Source organism: Aphidius gifuensis, linkage group LG1 (genome assembly GCF_014905175.1).
Source record: "Aphidius gifuensis isolate YNYX2018 linkage group LG1, ASM1490517v1, whole genome shotgun sequence".
NCBI classification, from domain to species: Eukaryota; Metazoa; Arthropoda; class Insecta; order Hymenoptera; family Braconidae; genus Aphidius; species Aphidius gifuensis.
The window spans coordinates 1,778,071-1,797,184 of NC_057788.1; the positions used below are offsets into that span (position 1 = coordinate 1,778,071).

Here is a 19,114-nt window from a genome sequence, read left to right on the forward strand (position 1 = left end):
TAAAGCCCCTCTGTATACACATTATTTTATTTTAATTTAATTTTTTCATTTTGCTTTTACCGACTTCTCTTCACTTTTACTCTAATGCAAATAAGCTTTTGATTGTTCACTATATCTATACACTGAAATACACCATCTACGTTGTTCGCTTTTACTTCATGATTCAACAGAAACGACGAGAACACTTCTAAAATTTAATGCCATTAAATACTATGAAATTTTGTAGACTCTTGTGATTGTCTCTACTACTTTTATATATATTAAAAATTTTATTATTTTTACCTACTATTTATAGTGTCATCATCCTTATTATAATTATTTTTTATTTAAAAATATTTTTAATATTTAAATGAATTATTATTTTAGTTAAATTACAAAAAAAATTAATTAATATAATGACTTTTATTTTTTTAAATAAATTTTTTTTTTCTTTATTTTGTTTAAATCTAATGGAAAAAAATTTTTTTTTTTTTGATTTATTATATTTATTTAAAAAAGTTAATTAATAATAGTTAAAAATATTTTATTTTTAACTTTTTTTTTATCATTGTTTTGCTTGATGAAAATAAAATTAATATTTTGATAAATTTCATTTTGAATTTTTTTAGTTTTTTTATATTATTTTATAGAGCAATTTTTTGGGCTAGTTTGAAATGTCATACTAAGTGTGATAAAGTATGAAATTTAAAAAAAAAATATATAATAAAAAATGAAACAAAAAAAAGTCAAAGTAATGTGTCAATGAACGATAGTGTATCCGGAAGTCAAGTGTGAAAAATGGATAAAAATAAGGAAGGGGTATAAATGTCGATGGCATTTCGATAGAAGAAACAAAATAAATAAATAAATATAAAAAATATCCAGGGTGTTAAGTTTCTCCGGTAGAAAAATGAGGTCGATCGAGAGTGAGTCCACACCCCTAATGCCCTCTTGCCCTTGCGTCAACTAAACCCTCTCAGTTACTCAATAGAAATTTTACAATTGCTGCGCAAGTCCATTTTTAATTTATTCAAAATTGCATAGTTTCTATAATCGACAATCAATGCATCTATAAATGCATCTATAAAAAAAAAAAAAAATTGAATATTTAAATAGACATATTTGATAATTATTTTACGCAAATTTTTTTTAATTTTTAATTATAAAAATAAATTTTTAAAAATATTAAAAATAATTGTTTGAAAAAAATATTTAAAATTTTTTATTTTCAATGATAAATTTTGTTTTTTTTTCGTGTAATTTTATATTTCTAATTATTTATTTTAATAAGTGTGAAAAAGATAAATTTAAGGAATTTATTTCTATCATTAAGTAAGTCAGTTAAAAAATTTTTAAAAAAATACTAAGCCAGTTGAAACTTATTGCCAGTGATTTTTCATGAAACAAGAAACCACGCGAATACTTTTTTTTTTTAATTTTTTCAGCAGTGGTAGTAGTTAAGATGGTAGTGGTAAGACAGTGATTGTATTTTACAGTGTTTCGTGTGAAAATAATTGTTAAGGAAGAAGAGCAATGTTGAACAAAAAATAAAAAAACAAAAAAGGTAAAAATATAAAGTAAGAGTTAAGCGGAGATTAAGATCTAGTCACGTAGATATATATAGAGATGTATTTATTATACAGTGTAATTTTTTTTCTTTCTTTTTTTATATTTTTCTCTTCGCTTGCATCGAAACCAATTTCCGCTTATTATCATTATCCCCACGGTAACCGATTAAGAGCTTTACAAATAATGTTAAAAAATTTCTAGCTCGGTGTTTTATTTTTAAAGCTGGTTATTAAAAATTTATAAAATTACAATTGTCATAATGATAAAATATAAATATATCAATAATCAATTGTAAATTTTATTTCATTTATAAAAAATTAATTATAATTTTGTTGATTTTAGTTGAAAATTTTGGCTATTGTAAAATGATTTATTTCATTTTTTTTCTTTCAGTTTTTATTAGACTTTTTTATAAAAAATTAATTATAAATAAAGATTGAAATTATTTTTATTTTTTTTATATCGTTGGGATGTAGAGCAAGCTCTTTATATGAAAATAAAAAATATGAAAAAAAAAGTAAATATATATATTCTAAATTTCATATTGAAATTTTATTTGAAATACTAAATTTTCAAGGAGGAAAATTAATTAAAACTTGATATATTTAATGACTGATTTATACCTGCCTCATATTATATAATGACAAAATTATTTTGATCCTTTCATGCTTTTGAGTTTAGTTATACAATATTGTTGGTAATAAATTATCAAAATTACTTTAATCATCATAAATTTTACATTTTTTTACATATTACGTATTTTTTTTCTGAATAAAAAATTTATATACATTTTTAAAATATATTATGTCAAATTCAATTGACGTTAAGATGAAAAAATAAAAAGTTCATTGTTAAAAAGACTCATGGGAGTTTCTAAAAAAAAAAAAAAATTTATAAATAGAAATCTGAATAAAAACAGTGTTGACGTATTTTTTGAAAAAAAAAAAACACAAAATCAAGAGGTTCAAAATTTTTTGTTGGCCTAAAAAAATATAATGTCTAGCTCGAAATATTTTTACTTTTTTTCACATTTATTCTACGCATTATGTTCTGTCAACTGTATCCTATATCAACATTTTATATATGTGCAAATTCCAATGTTCAAAATTGTACGAGAACAGAATAAATTTTAAATTTGTCAGAATAATAGTATGCCAAAGGGATTCAACATTATCGATTTTATTTATTCTTTTTATTTATTTTTTTTTCCATTTGACTGATACAAGGGGGTGAAAAATAAAAAAATTCAAAAACAAAAAAAAATTTCACACTTGAAATAATAATAATAATGAATTTTTCTTTTTTTTTTCAATACTCGTGAATAAAATTCGAAATTCAGGTATTTCAAAAAAAATATATAGACCTTATTTTCAATTTTTTTTTTTCTTTTAAAGTCTCCCCAGAAAACGTGTAGACATTTTACAATTTTTTCAGGTCAATAGAGACAGGCACTGACTATTTCTAAAAACATTTTCGCCATAGGCCAAGATTTATTTTTCGCTAAGCAATATAAAACGTATTTTCAAGTTTTGATTTTTCCAAAAATTTTCCTTGGGAAAATGCATCAGTAGATATTATTGAAACTTGTCAAGCAAATAGATACTGGCTCTAATTATTCTCAGAAAAATTCCTATCGTAGACTAACCATTTTTTTTTCGTTAATAAATATAAACCCAATTTTTAATTTTTTTTTTTTTAAATTACTCCCAACGCATGAGTAGATATTATTAAAATTCATCCGGTAAATAGAGACAGTCTTTAACTATTGTAAAATAGTAATTATAATTTTTCAGTAAATTTACCAAAAACTGTGAGTAGTTTCATAAAATATAAATCAAAATTGAACGATAATATACAAGTTTTCAGAGCTGTTTATCTTTAGAGTATAAATGTATATAAAATTCAACTTTTAAATGAAAGTTTTAAATAATATAAAATGAATCTGTAGATAGTAGTTGAGTTTACTTAAACCTCTTAATGCTTTTTGAAGGGTTATTGCATGTTTATATTATACAGATATACATGTATACCTAATGATAATCAAAACTGCTTCACAGTTATCTCAAACTAAAACCATTCCAAGTGCAATACTACAAATTATTTCAATAAAATTACAAAATTTTATCTTATATTTAATAAAAAATACTCTAATTATTATTTCATTTATTTATTTGAAAAATATGCTAATAAATTTTCACTATAAATTCTGTATATTAATGTATTTTTTCAAATAAAAATTAACGTAAATTTTAAAATCACTATTTCAAGTTAAAAAATAAAAAAATAATAATTTTCTTTTATTTCAATAATAAAAATGAAAAACCTATTGGTGATGTCGTTGATGGATGTCAATGGGTTAACTCTCGAGGTGATGAATCGTAATGAAACTATCTCCTGGGATTGAAATGGAAAAATAAAAAAATAAAAAAAATAAAAATTATCGATTGAATGAATAGTCCGTAAGTTTATTAATGAATCAATGTTGTTTTTTTTATTGCTTTAATTTAAAAATATATTTATTTACTGATGATATTTTTTTTCTTATAAATTATAAAAATATATATAAAGTAATTTGAATTTTTTAAAATCGAATATTGAACGTGAAACACTCGAGGGAAATTTCCCGCCTTATTTTCAGTATCGTAATAATTTCACTGGGTTTTTGTGAAATGCAGTATTTCTTATTATCAAGAACGTCTTTAAATTAATAAATTAATAATTAATAAGTACAAAAAAAAATAATAATAATAATTACTATTTATTTATATGTTATTTATTTATTTGAAATATGAAAAAAATATTTGAAAAAGAAAGAGTAAAAGAACGGATAAAAGTAGTTGGAATAAAAAAATTTGAATAAAATAAAATATGAAATAAAAAAAATGGAAAAGTATATGCAGCATCGACGAAAAGACCACTTATTCGGTTCGACGGAAAAACCAGTCGAACAGTGAATGGTGGAACTATTTGATAAACTTATTGATTCTCGAGATGGGAATTTTGCCAAGTGGATCGCCACTGTATTCTACTTGCTAGTTTTATTCGTGAAAGAAAATAAAAAAAAAAAATTTATATTTCTGTATATTTATTTTTCTATATATGGAAAATACACACAAGACCTCGGGCAAAAATTTTTCATAAGGATTTTAAAGCTTTCTGCATAGCTTGACATTTGAAAATGAAATAGAAAAAATTTTACAACCACGAAGAGCATCTTCATTCCCAAGGGTAAATATTTTTTTTGTCTAATTTTTTTTCTTCTCAAATTTATAATTGAAATGAACTTTCATCAAAGTGTAAATATTTTTTTATTCTTAAATAATAAAATGTAAATAAAAATACAATTGAAAATGAAAAACGAAGTAAATTATTATCGCTTTATTTCATTCAACATAAAACTCACGTATCACCGGTAAAAAATAGTGAATGAAGTTGAATTTTTTTTTTTCAACAACGTAAGTTTTAAATCTTGCACGTGAGTGAACCATAAAAATAATTCAAAGTCCAAAATAAACATTTTAAAAAAATCTAAAATTATCATTTAATGATCAAATTCATCAATCAACATTTATAAAAAAAAAATCATATATTTTTCCATCCACAGTATATTTATTGAATGGTAAAGAAAATAAAAATAAAAAAAAAAATTTAATATAAAACCAAATTTACCAAAAGATTAATCTCAATAATATCAAAAAGGGATTTATATTTCACCCCATCATAGTGATGATTTAAACGCAAATAAAATAAAATAAATAAAACTTTATTAATATATAAATTTTTGAATTCACAAAAATAGAAAAAAAAAAATTAATAATTAATAAAATAATTAATCCAACACAAGAATCGTATAGTAATAAGAAAAAAAAAATTATAATTGTTGAAATTTATAATAAATAATTCATAAATAAAAAACAAATAAACAAATAAATAAAAATTATTTAAAAATTTAACAATTAAATTACCTTGATTATGTTATTACAGCTTGACAACAGCAAATAAATTAATAAACATGCATGACAAAATTTGTTTATCAATTAAAAAAAAAAGCACAATATTATATTAAAAAAAAAAAAAAATTAAAATATTATTATTATTATTAAATTTTTGAATGAATTTAATCCGTTGATGTTGCTTTTCAAGACAGCAGCGAACGACTGATTTTGCACGTGAGCGGGAACTTCAGTTGAATTTTGTTGGTTGGCAAGAAGGGGGTAGGATGAGAAGGGAAGTTATAGGAAGAGAAGAGAGTAGAGTAGACAAAGTTGGTGGGATAAGGGTGAAACGGAGGGCTAAAACAGACTGAAGTTTTAACTTGGCTTAAAACAAAGATAACATATTGATACTCATCGTTGAATGAGAAGGACAGTTAATATTAACAGTAGAAAATATAAAAGTCAAAATGAAACAGAAAGAGAAAGAATATTAAGAGAGAAAAAAAATAGAGTGGATAAAAAAATAGAGGATAGTAAATAGGCAAACCGCTTCATCCTTTCTCCCATCGATTTACTGATAGTGGCGCGCGCGCTTCAAAATTCACAACGTTTCTTCTGTACAACTCCTACTCTATTTTTTTCTTTCACCTCTTTCACAAACCACCACCATCACCACCCACCCACCCACCCATCCTCCAGCTTCATCATCATCTTTTCCACCCTTTCAATACTCACTCTGTTTCTTTTTAGCTTTTCCTCTACTATTTGTTTTTTATTTTTCTCTCTTTTTCTTTCCTGCTTTTTTTTTTTTACTTTGGATTTCTCTTTTGAAAGTACATACCACCTCTTTTGCTACTTGTCAACTCATCTTCTTCATTCTTGCAAGTTGTACGATTGTGGCCGGCAGTTCAATTTCCACGATTGTCGTTACGAAGATCAATTGCTTTGTATAACTAAACCAACTTGTAAATTTTTTTTTTTTTTTTTATGAATGTATATATTTTTTATTTTAACAAATATGATTGATTATTAATTTAATTTTTTCTTTATTAGAATTAGTATAGGCTGATGATGAAGATAATTATTAATAAAATAAGTAGATTGATTTAAAAAAATTTATAAATTAATGAAAATTTAAATGACGTTTTTTAAAAAAATGTAATTAAATGAATTTTTTTATTTTATTTTTGTTGGTTTAATTTAAATAATGATTGGATGATTAATTTTGTGTATAGAAATTTATTTATTTCAGAAAAGAGTGTTAGATGATGTATTGAAATTGAAAATGAATTGACTTTGTATCTTCTAGCTTGTGGTTTAATTGAAGAAAGTTTGAGATCTTTGATGTACAAAGGATAAAATAAATATGACCGTTGGGCAAATTTCCGTATCCAATATACAGAATGTTTGAAAGTTTTACTGGTTTTAGTTGTCCCATTGGAATTAGAATAATTATTTAGCTTGTAAATTTCATTCATCTTTTCCTTAGATACATTTTTAGTTAAAATTGTTAAAATTCTTGTTTTTATTTTCATATTTTTGTTTTGTAATAGTTAAATTGTTAACGTACTGTAAAAAATTGAATATATAAACAGCTTTTTTGATATGATAAATTTATTTATCGATTGATTCATTCATCAAATTGTTTTATTTATTAAATCATTCATTTATTTGTTGTTTAAAAAATATACTTGTTTATTTTTCATAATAAATAATTATAATATTTTAATTTTGTTTTTTTTTTTTTAAATATTCAATCTATATCATTGAAATATTTGCAAATATTTTTACATTTTTTTAAATAATTGACTGATGTATTTAATATATTGAAAAAAAAAATTACTAATTGAAAAATAAAGTTGTAAAAATAATTATGAAATTTGATATTAACGAAACATGTAATTGAAGTTTAAAAAATACCCGAAAATATTTCCAAATACTGAGAAATGCTTGATTAATTAATTTATTTAAATAATTTATCAACTCTAAAAAAAGTTTTTATATATATTTTTTTTAAATAAAATAATTATAAAATCAATCACTCGATAATTAATCATGATATTGAAACCTCAAAATTATAAAACAAAAATAAAAAAAAACATATTTAAAATCTTAAAACTAACAAGTACAACTCTACACAAAGTTTTACCAAAACTTGCATATACATTGTACATAAACTCACGTTAATTATAATGATAGTAAAGATCAAAAATGCCCTAAGGACCTCCATCCAATATTCTCGAAAACTTGACACTAAAATTTACATGCTCAAACATTATATTATATTAAATCAAAAACATTAACTTGTAAATTATTAAAATCATAAAAAATAACTCGACAAATTCAATATTTTAAATTTAAAAAATATTTTTCAAAACAAATAAAAAACAACAACACTAAATAAAAATAAAAATAAAAAATTTTTTTGTCAAATCTCAATAAAATAAATGAAAAAAAAGTTATAAATTTATCAAATTAAAATGTTCACTGTACAATGCAATTTATATTCAACATGACAAATATCGTGATTTTAAAAAGCCAGCAATTTCCAAATGAAATAATAAAAATAAAAAAAAAATTTGAAATGACCTGAGATTTATGAGATAAATTTAAATTAAAAAAAAAAAAAAATTAAAAAAAAATCTGTTTGGTTTGTGAACTCATTGCGGGTCACGCAAGTCCATACAACCCCCCCAAAAAATATTATCATGTGGTAGGGATGATATAAAAAAATATTTATAAAAAATAACCACAGCACGGCGCCACTAGTAATTTCAATATGGCTGTTGAGCTTTTTATCGTGCGCACATCGTGTTGAATAAATTTTGTGTGTTGATTGATATTTTCAACTCATTATAAGCATATTATTTGGTAAGTAGATAATAAAATATTATATCAATTTAAACTATTTTCATATGGTTATTTAATTAGCTAACAATGTAGAATTAAATTTATAAGCGAAAAAAAAAATAACATAAGACGTTTAATGTCTGAATGAACCCGGTATAAGCACACAAAGTGTACGATCAATAAAACTATGGCGTCGGTATGTTTTGATGGAAAATTTGTTGTCATTCTTTGGTATGTAACTCATTTATTTATTTAATTTTTTTTTTTTTATTATTCGAAAGCTTTGCTACGTTTATGTAATTAATTTTTAAAAAATTTTATTTTAAAATCATTAGATGTAATTATTTTTATGTAATGTATCGTAACAGATGTTTCATCTTGGACATGCCCATTACGTTAATGACGTCTTTAAAGTCTACTCACTAAATTATCCTTCAAAATCACTTTACCGTGAGATAAATTACAAGTTGCAATTTGCTGTAATTAAATCAAACTTTTTTATATTATGAATAATTTTATCTTTTTTATTTGTAAATACTTGGACTGATTTTATGTATCGTTGACTGTTAAATATTCATTAAAAACTAACCTTGAAATGATCATCAAAAATATAAATATCATTTTGTTTAATTAATTTTTTATTTATAATTAAAAAAAATTTTGTAAAATTAAAAAAAAAAAAATGTCAATGTCAAATGAAATTGAATTTTTAATATATTTTTTTAAAACATTTGAAAAAAAAAGACATGTGTAATTTTATATTTTTTTATAATTATACTATTTATTTTGTAAATGAATTTAATTCAAATAATTTGTGTTTGGATTAACAATTATTTTATTCAAATGCTTTTACATAAACAAACATTGAATTTGTTCATCGTTGAAAGAGAAAAAAATTAAAAAATAGAATAGAAAACAAAAAAAAAAAATTGAATTGTACAATAAATGTAGTTGAAAAGCGCATTCGTATTTATACGAGTGGTTGAGTATATATATATATTTATGTTTGATCACATCCAGCTATGTATTTCGATCATTAATTGGTAGATAGTACGCGTGTTTACTAGTCTACTCGATTATTGAACATCCGGTTTTGTTGAGAGCCACGTACGCAGCTAATCGGTAACTATCTATCTTCAAATTCACTCATCCACTATATAAATCTATTTTTTTTTCTCTTCAATTTAACACAAATTTCTCCCACATCCACCCATTCGACCCCTGTACCCACAACTCCTATACACATTGAATATTTTTCTTTCAAACAATATCTATATACCACAAATTTTTTTTTTTTATTCTCTGGTTTAAACTGACATGTACACTTTGCAGTTTAATTGTTAAAAAACAAAGAGAATATTTAAAAGAAAAACTGAGCTTCACAAAATGAGAGGTTAATCCAAGTGACTAGACAGGTAAACAAAAAAAAAATGCATGAAAAAATAAGCAGTGTTTGTTATTAAACTGCCAGCGAATAGAGTGATTCAATCATCAAACTTTCATGCTTTTAAAAAATTTTAATATTCGAAATAACAGCAAATAATCTTTTCCTCGAAAAAAACAAAAAAAAAATAAATTATTAAATTTCAAAAATATCTTCATTAAATTTTTGATTATTATTTTAAAAAAAATATCAATAGATAATAAATAATTTAATTTCAATCAGAGTATTTAATTAAAATAAAAAAATAATCAGTAGTATAAGTAAATAATTGATCAGCCATGTTTTGCATTTTAAATATTAAAAAAAACGAACAATAGATAATAATTTTATTTGATTAGCTAGAGAATTATATTAATTAACAGGATGATATAATTAGTAGTATAAGTAAATGATTGATCAGCCATGAAGCCATTAATTTACTCATTGTATATTCCATTTGTAATGGATAGGAATATAGGATATAGCCAGTATGATATAGAAATAGACAGTATGATAGATTGTAATATGAACTGTTTGATATGTATTGAATATCCTGGATTCTTTAATGGTTCAACAAATTTCGCCACTCAAGTTGAATACGTAAAGGGTTGAAAGTATTGTCAAACATTATGTAAATATCAATATATAAAATACAGAATAAAATTCAGGAAATAAAAAAGGATATTATATATATGGCTGACTGTATTACATTTCACTTGTACATAAGGCTTCTATCTCATCTGTTTTTTTATACCATGCATGTCGATGTATATTTTCACAATATGTGAACAAGCTTCCAAATAACATCTGCAACAATTCGCAAGATTTCCTTTATTTTTTTTTTTCTAGTTTTACTGTACGACATGACAAAAATCTCATATAAAAAATTCAACAACACGTGAGATTAACATTTGAAATAAAAAATAAAATACAAGGTGGAAAAAAAATATATATCCTATATTATTTTTCGAGTGTTAGTTCCACTCTATCAACTAATAATATTATTTGATAAATAAAAATAATCCATCATATGTAACATATGCTACAAAAAAAGCTAACGTCATGATAAAAATAAAAGAAAAAAATTTTTTTACACGAAATTTTTTAACGAAACATTGGAAATGTTTTTTTTTTATTTTTTTTGAGAGTTTGTATATTGGGATTAATTTTAAATTGCTTAATGTTGCAATAGAATTTTTTTTTAGTGAAGATATATTGGTTATATGAGAATTAAATTAAAAAATTTCTAAACTCACCCCTAATGCAATTGATTGACTTGTCTCGCTGAAATTAAAATATAAATTTTATCATTTTAAAAACGTTTTTATAAATTTCATTTGCCAATAAAATAAATACAAATAATTACAGCAACATTTGAAATGTAAATATGAAGGGATTTATTTTCAAGCTGGATATTTTAATGACAGAATTATATACCTATCATGTACCAGCAGTTTCAAATTTCAACGAATATTATATTATCAAAAGTCCTTGTTTTAATTATTTACTCAATTTATAAAATAATAAATTAAAAATAAAAAAAATTCTACAAGCTGTTCATATAATATTACTAAATGTAATTATCAATCACAAAAACACCTGTCATAAAAACCTCTCTCAAAATATAACAGAAAAAAAAAACAAGCCACAAAAAAAAACACCCATGTTAAAAAATATAAAGAAAATTTTTCTACATGAAAAAAAAGTTATAAAAAAAAAATCCATAAACATATAACTTGATTCAAACTTTAGCCAATATATAAAGTCTCGAAAAAAAACATGTCTACCATCATTAATTGTGAAACAAGTAGAGTTGCGTACAAGTCTACTCGAGTTACTCACTGTAACTTTAACAAAAAGATAAACTAGATTAATGAAATAATTTAGAAACCTATGCAATCAAGATAAAAACTTATCTAAATATATTATTCAATAATAATAATACTGAAAAACAAAATAGTTTTTGTTTTTTAATTTTACTTGATAGCTAGATAAATTGTTAATATCGAAGAGATGTCTATCATCAAGTACCGTCTGAAGCTAAATTACTGGCTCCTTCAATCTTGAATTGAACGACCTAGTTTGTCTATTCAACTGACAGTCCAAAGACTTGGAAAAAAAAATAGTAATATACATCAAAATATTGTAGCACATTTTACGGAAGTAAAGACAAACCTTGTCAATCTCAAATAAACGTGTGAATATCTCAGCCTGAGAGATTAAATTTCCTTCCGTAAGTTAAATTTTGATACTCTATATTTGATGCTTGATTTTCTAAGCAACAATTTATCAATAATAATATTTAAAAAAACAAAATAATTACCATTAAAATAAAAATAGTATTGAAATGATAAAATAAAAAAAAATCATTGATAAAATTTTTGAGAACAATTGAATGGCTTACAAAAGTTTTTTACTGGTACTGCAGTTTTTTTTTTTTGAAAATTTTTTTAAGTAAAAAAGAGGATTTTAACAAACGAAAAGTATAGAAAAAGAAAAAGGAAGAAAAGAAAAATGTATATAGGAAAATGGAAAAGGGTTTGATTTGTGAAACTAGGACAGAAGCCTTTTCGATTTAAAGCCCAGGATGAGTGTTGGTGGTATTTGTGAGTTGATAAAGTTGTACACCACGACAAGCATGGAGCACTGATACTAAGCCATCCACTTGGCTAGCTACGTTTTCCAGGGCCCCCCTCATTTTGATGATGGCTTGGGGTGTAACCGGATTTTCCCTTAACCGGGGCAACCTACTTTACCCGCCAACTTCCTGCCCCACCTCATCATTTTACCTTCTATATATATGTTTTTTTTTTTTAAGTCACTTCTCTCTACTACACTCGCATTATTTATTTTTTTTTTTTTGTTTTCCCTTTTATTCAGTAAACCCTTTCTACAGTTTTCACCAAAAACAATTGAAACAACTCACTCGTAACAAACTGATGCAGCAGTTCGTATAAACATCAATTTTAAAATACTGAATTTTCAAAAAGTTTAAAAATATGAATTTTGTAATTTTTTATTTTTATCATTTAGTGGGTATTATATTTTAAATCTTTAATGATATTTTAGTGGGGATTTACAGAAATTCAGTCTATTGAAAAATAGTGATTATGTGTTTTTAAAATAAATTTTGTGAAATATTTAATGTTACTTTATTAATTATTGTGGGAAATGATTGAATAATTCAAATTAAATTTTGTAGAGTTGCAGTAAAAATTATTTTCCAAGAAAAAAATATTTAGATTGAATTACTGGCTATTTGATAAATTACAATTTTAGCTTGAAATTTTTATAACGTAAAAGTATGATCAGAAGATTTTTCTTTGGAATCACTGAGCAGTAAAATTTGTATGAATTTTTTTTTTTTTTTTATTGAGATAAATTAATGAAATATTTTATTTGAAAATTTTTAACCGGCAATTTTGATTGAGATATTCTCGTGAAATAGCAAGTAGTTTTCATATAAAAATATATTTATATTCTCAGAAGATATTTTCAAACAAAATATATTTCTTTATATCGATATGATAATAAAAAATATGTCTCAAAGTTATTTGATTCAAATAAATAATATAAATATCAAAATCTTATACTTTATTAAAAACTTTTTATATAATTTTAAACTTAATAATTTTCTTTGATCAATAAATAAAAATTTACATAAAAATATATAATTTTATAAATAAATTTCAAGTAAAAAAATAAAATAAATAAATTATCTAAAAATCTTTTTTTGAAAATATAATTCAAAGGTATTCTTCGAAGCACAATAATTTAAATTTTTCAAATAAAAATATATTATTTATAGCATTCCATAAAATCAGATAAAAAAAATGTATAAAAAAAAAATGACAATCACGTTTTATTTTTGATTAATGCATCCAGACTTACTATATATTTTTTTGACCTTTATACTCAACGTCGGGGTTACTGATCTAAACCCACCTTTTATTATCAACATGTCACCCACTATCTTTTTTTATTTATATATTTTTTTTTTTTTTCGATCATTATTAATATACTTCCGTGCTATATATATATTTACACTTGTCAACAGACTTTCATTCTTTTGATAAATTTTTTTTCACTTTTAATATATTTTTAAACATTTTTTTTTTTCATATAAAAATACCTATAAAGACAACAACAAGTTTTTAATAGCTTTTATATTTTTTTAATTACAAAAATTCTTAACTTTCATGGATTAAAAATTTTTTTTTTCAAATTTTATCAATTTTAGTAATAAAAAATATATAAAAAGTCAATAACAAAAAAATTTATGTTCAATAAAAATTGGTAATGACAAAAAGGCATATATCCAGCTCTTTTTTAAATATATTTTTCTTTGCAAGCTCTCTGAGCTTTTGTAAAACATCAGAAAAAAATAAAAATTTAAGCTCTTTTACTATTAACAAAACGCAAATTCTGATAAAATGGTGGTTAGGAATTTTTGTGAGTAATGTATCCAATAATAACGTTATTAATATGCCATTGAATAAATAATAAAAAAAATAAATATTTGCCGAATCACGAGCCGCTCAAATATAAATTACCACACCCACAAATATATTTGATTGAAATAAAAATTTATTGATTCAAAACTAAATAATAAAAATAATAATTAAAAAATTTTTTTTCTTTTTTTTAATTAATAATATTTCCAAACAATTGATACTCAAATTTAATGAAGAAAAAAGTAGATTAAAAATATTGGTTTTTAAATCGAAAAAAAAAAAAAAAAAACATATTACTTTGAAAACTTGATTAATTGTTTTTTAATTTTTTTTTTATAAAACTATTTTATCGTATTTACAATAGAATTATTATATTTTTTTTGTCAAATATAATTCAAGACAAAGTCTTAATTTCAAAAATAAAAGAATTATTATTATATTTTTTTTTCTATGATTATTTTTGCTATTGAAATGTTTTGTTCCTAGGCGTTCGAATTTTAAATTCGGTTAGTAGGTCAGTGCATCTGATGTGTTACCAGGACAACGAGGATATGACCTACACTAGTTCGTTCTGATTTCACATAAAATACGGGAATATTATGCTTCAAAAAAATGTTTATCTCAATATAAAATTGATGCAGTATATTTACCAAAAAAAATTAAAGTTTAATGTATTAAATAAAAAACAAAGAAAAAAAAAAGTAAAAAGCTAATTTTAATTTTTTCTTTGTGAAAATTAATTAATTAATTAATGTTAAATAAAAGTCCAATTATTAATTTAATGTAATTTTATATTTTCAAGATAATGGCACCTTTCAAACTTCGTTTTTCAAAACTATCAAAATCACGTAGTAAGGGAAGTAGAAGTAGCAGTACAGAATGTGATGATACATTACAACAAATTCAACATTGTTCAAATAGTCGTCCAGAAACACCAGCAATTGAATGTAATTCAATAACTCCAATAAATGAATTGGGAACATTTCCAAATTCACCACCACCATCATACGAGCATGTACTTCAAGAGGTAATTAAAAATATATTCTAAAAAAACAAAAATTACAATTTAAAAATATTATTTTTTTTCTATTTCGCTTATTGATTTTATTTATTTATTAACTCATTATATCCTAGAAAATAATATTGAATAATTTTTTTTTATTATTTTATCCAAATACTCTATTATTTATCGTGATATTCAAAAAAAAAAAAAAAATATACCAGATAACGTCCGAAGAATAACAAGATAAAAATAGTACTAAATTGACATGCCCATCATACAAGATACCAATCATTTGATTTTATTCAATACTAATAATAATTCCACAGCAAAAAAAACATCAAACAAAAACTAATAAATAAATTTATATGTTATAAAAAGAAAATAATAAATAATAAATTTTACAAATGCATATTGTGAAAATTTAATGATGCAGAATTTAATGCATTTAATCATTTGAATGGTTTAATCAATATGTATAAATTGTTTGTATATTGAAAAAAAATTATTTCACTAGAAATGAGTCAATAATTGTGCAGAGTTTGAAAAATATTATATATATTTTCATATAAACAAGGTCAATTAAATTTTTTTCAATTTAAATTTAAATTCTCAATATGACTACATAATAAATTTTAAAAGCAATTTAACATGAAATAATTAAAGTATTATTTAAATTAAAGAAAAAAAAAATTAATAATGGTAATTTTGATAATTGAATAATAATGTAGAATATTTTGATATAATTATTATTTTTTTTTTTATATAAAAGACAAGATTAAAAAGAACAGCAAGTGGCGAAGAAGAGAATGAGGAAGAAGAAGAAGAAGAAGAAGAAGATAATGGAATTGTTGATGAATGCAATGAAATAAATTGTAATGAACGAAGAAGTTTAACTGGAAGTTGTGATGAAAGATGTGGTGGTGGTGATGGTGGTGGTCCAGGTGGTGGTTGTTGTGGAGTTAGAAGAATCGAAACAAGAGCACCAGAAATAATTCACAAATCAAGCAAAGAATTGTACAGAGCTGTTGCTAAACAATGGGGTTTAACTTGTAAAATGAGTGATCAATGCAGGTGTTTTGATTGTCAGGTAAATAATTATTTTTAATTATATTCAATTTATATTATGTGTAGTTAAAATTTACTCTGATCTTAGTTGATTATTTCGATATTAAAGTTGAATTTTAAAATTTTTTTTTCAAGTTAATTTTATAATTGATACAAATAATTAAAGTTGGTTAAACTTCCATTGATAATTAACATTTAAAATGTATTAATAAAACATTTAAATAGTTTTTTTTAATAGCAAATATTAATATGTTTTTTAAAAAATGTTGATTAGACTTTTTAAAGATTTTTCTAGTATTAAAAATTTATTAGTGCTCTTTGTTTAAATTATTATTAATATTAAATTTAAATTCTCAACTAATATTAATTAATTTTTAATTTATAAAATATAGTTGTTTATATACTAATAAATTAATTTACATTTATAGAGTCACTATTTTGATTCTGAATATGACAAAGATGAAATGGATAAAAGTGATGGGGGCTTGGGTGCTGGTACACCAATGTTTATTGCTGAAGTTATGCACGGTACAGCTTGTGTTCTCCTCTAAAGGTAACAATAAAAAATAATAACCAAAAGAGAACAGAAAAAAAAAATATAGTACTGAAAAATACACTGGAAAATGGAAAAATAACTATGAAAATTATTTTTTTTATATTATTATTTTTTTTTCAAAAATTTTCCAGTTTATTCGAGATAGAATTCATGTGGAAAATTAGTTGATGGACGGAAAAAATAAAAATGATAAAAAATATATATAGAATTACAATGTTGACAGGAGAAAACAAAAAAAAAATGTAATAAAAAAAAAATGTCTATTTCCATTGTTTTAACTTTTTGACATAAAATCAATTTTTCAAACTTTGGTGTTTTTTATTCTGCAGTTATTTTAAAAATAAAATAATAATAATATTGTTGACATAATAATATCATTGTCATTGTAAAAAATTGTTTTTTTATTTTTTTTTAAATATATGTCAGAAAGAGGTGTGATAAATAATGCTGTGAATTAATTATTCAAGTGTATTTTAATATATAATTTAATACACTTGTAATTTTTCAATGGATTGATATTTGATAATGCAAAAATAGATTGATTAAATTTTTTTTTTTCTTCATTATATCATTCATTATAATTGCTAAATTATATTTAATGTAAATTATTTGTTTTTTTTATTCATTTAAATGATTGTATTATAAAAAAAAAGTTATTGATATTAAATTTTGATTATACATCAAATTTAGAAATAATTTTTCGAAGCTAATATATCAAATAAATGTTAAATTTAGTTGCATTTAATAATACCAATATATTTATTTAAAATTACATAAATTAAACATTGTTTTTTATATAATTTTATCAAACTTTAAAAGTTGGTAAATTGCCAAATTCAATATTATTCCGATGATAGAAAAAAATATTCACTTGAATGATCTTTTTACTTTTTTATCAATTTTGTCAAGAGTCATCTTCAATATATAAATAATAAATAATACCAATATATATTTTAACTATCATTTATACACACTTCAATTGACAGAATGCAAAAAAATAAAAAAAATAAATAAGTATAAGTAGTCACTTAAAATATTCATTTATTTCAATGTGAAAAAATAAAAAATATAAATGTATAAATAGCTGTCTAAAAATATTTAAATTGATAAAAAATTATTGATTAAAGAAAATTCAATTTACAAATGAAAAAATGACATTCAAATTTACATTATTTAAAAATATATATATTGACTGTTAAATCGAGACTTATTGGCAAGCCAAAAATAAATTTAAAAAATATCAAATCACTTTTTATTTTTCGTTGGATAAAAAAATTAATTTTTTATGATTTTTTTTTTTGAAATAAATAAATAAAATATTGGTATATATTGTTAATAATAATTTATAAAAAAGTGCATTATGTAGTTTATCATTGTTGCAAATGTCAACATGAAAAACAAATGAAAGTACTAAATGAAAAATGATAATGTATAATAATTAATATTCAAGTGTAAAATTTTAATTTTTTTTTTTCATTTAATTTTCATGAATATAATTAAAAAATTATTTATAGAGCACACTTGATTGTGATGCATATAAATGGGATTGTTGAGGGACTAGTGACAGATAACTCATTGAGTTTTGCTGACTTAATTTTGTCCCCATATTTTATATCACGTATGGATAGGTAAAAATAAAAAATACTGTAGATAATTATGTATAAAAAATTCACATTTGCACTGAAGCGAAAACGCTGAATTAAAATATTAAAAATAAAAATGAAACATATTAGGAATAGAGAGAGAGAAAAGATACCTGTAAAACACTTTCATATGCACTTGAATTTATTTTTTTTATACTTGACTCTAACGAGTATATTAAAAATTTAAAAAAATAAATATAATAAAATAACTACTGTAATTTATATTTTTTCTGCCAAATATTAAATTTTTTTCTTTTTTTTTTGGATCAATACTTTTTGGCGTTTTAAATTAACAACTGATGAAATTTTTGTAAATTTTATTTCACTGTCTACCATTAATTATAATTTTATGACTTTAAAAATTTTAAAAAAAATAATAAATAAACTCTGGTACCTGCGAGTATGTCTATATTAATATAACCAAGAGTAATTTTTACTTATGAAAGTAAATTATCAATTCTTTTTGATACCCATTTTATCAATAAAATATAATAAAAATAATAAAAAAAAAAATAAACCATTGAACTAAAAAATTAAAAAGAAAAAATCGACAAATTTTTTTATTTATTAATTATTTTTAAAGACTAATTGTTTATTAATTTAAACAAATTATTTCTATAACAGCTCAATTGGTCAT

At 22.1% G+C, this 19,114-nt stretch overlaps 2 protein-coding genes across 4 annotated transcripts in view; one reads left to right on the forward strand and one right to left on the reverse strand.

The window, feature by feature from the left end:
* The window catches only part of LOC122860828, a 55,084-nt gene that overhangs the window by 18,039 nt on the left and 17,931 nt on the right, over positions 1-19,114 (reverse strand). Inside the window, exon 1 of one of the 2 annotated variants that reach the window (XM_044164831.1) lies at positions 5,514-5,719. The exons of the other annotated variant lie outside the window; for it this stretch is intronic. The gene's annotated coding sequence lies outside the window, so the exon portion shown is untranslated. Of the gene's footprint in view, positions 1-5,513; positions 5,720-19,114 lie in introns of those variants that run through there. 2 annotated transcript variants of the gene reach the window in all.
* LOC122860829 lies at positions 8,252-18,661 on the forward strand. 2 transcript variants are annotated; one of them, XM_044164834.1, is made up of 5 exons: positions 8,252-8,354; positions 15,013-15,237; positions 15,983-16,300; positions 16,707-16,831; positions 16,966-17,105. In XM_044164834.1, exons 2-4 carry the CDS (start codon positions 15,016-15,018, stop codon positions 16,827-16,829), a joined length of 663 nt encoding a protein of 220 aa, XP_044020769.1. In that variant the 5' UTR covers positions 8,252-8,354; positions 15,013-15,015; the 3' UTR covers positions 16,830-16,831; positions 16,966-17,105. The 2 variants fall into 2 exon arrangements, with proteins under 2 accessions (XP_044020769.1, XP_044020768.1); XM_044164833.1 differs by having other exon boundaries at positions 16,707-18,661.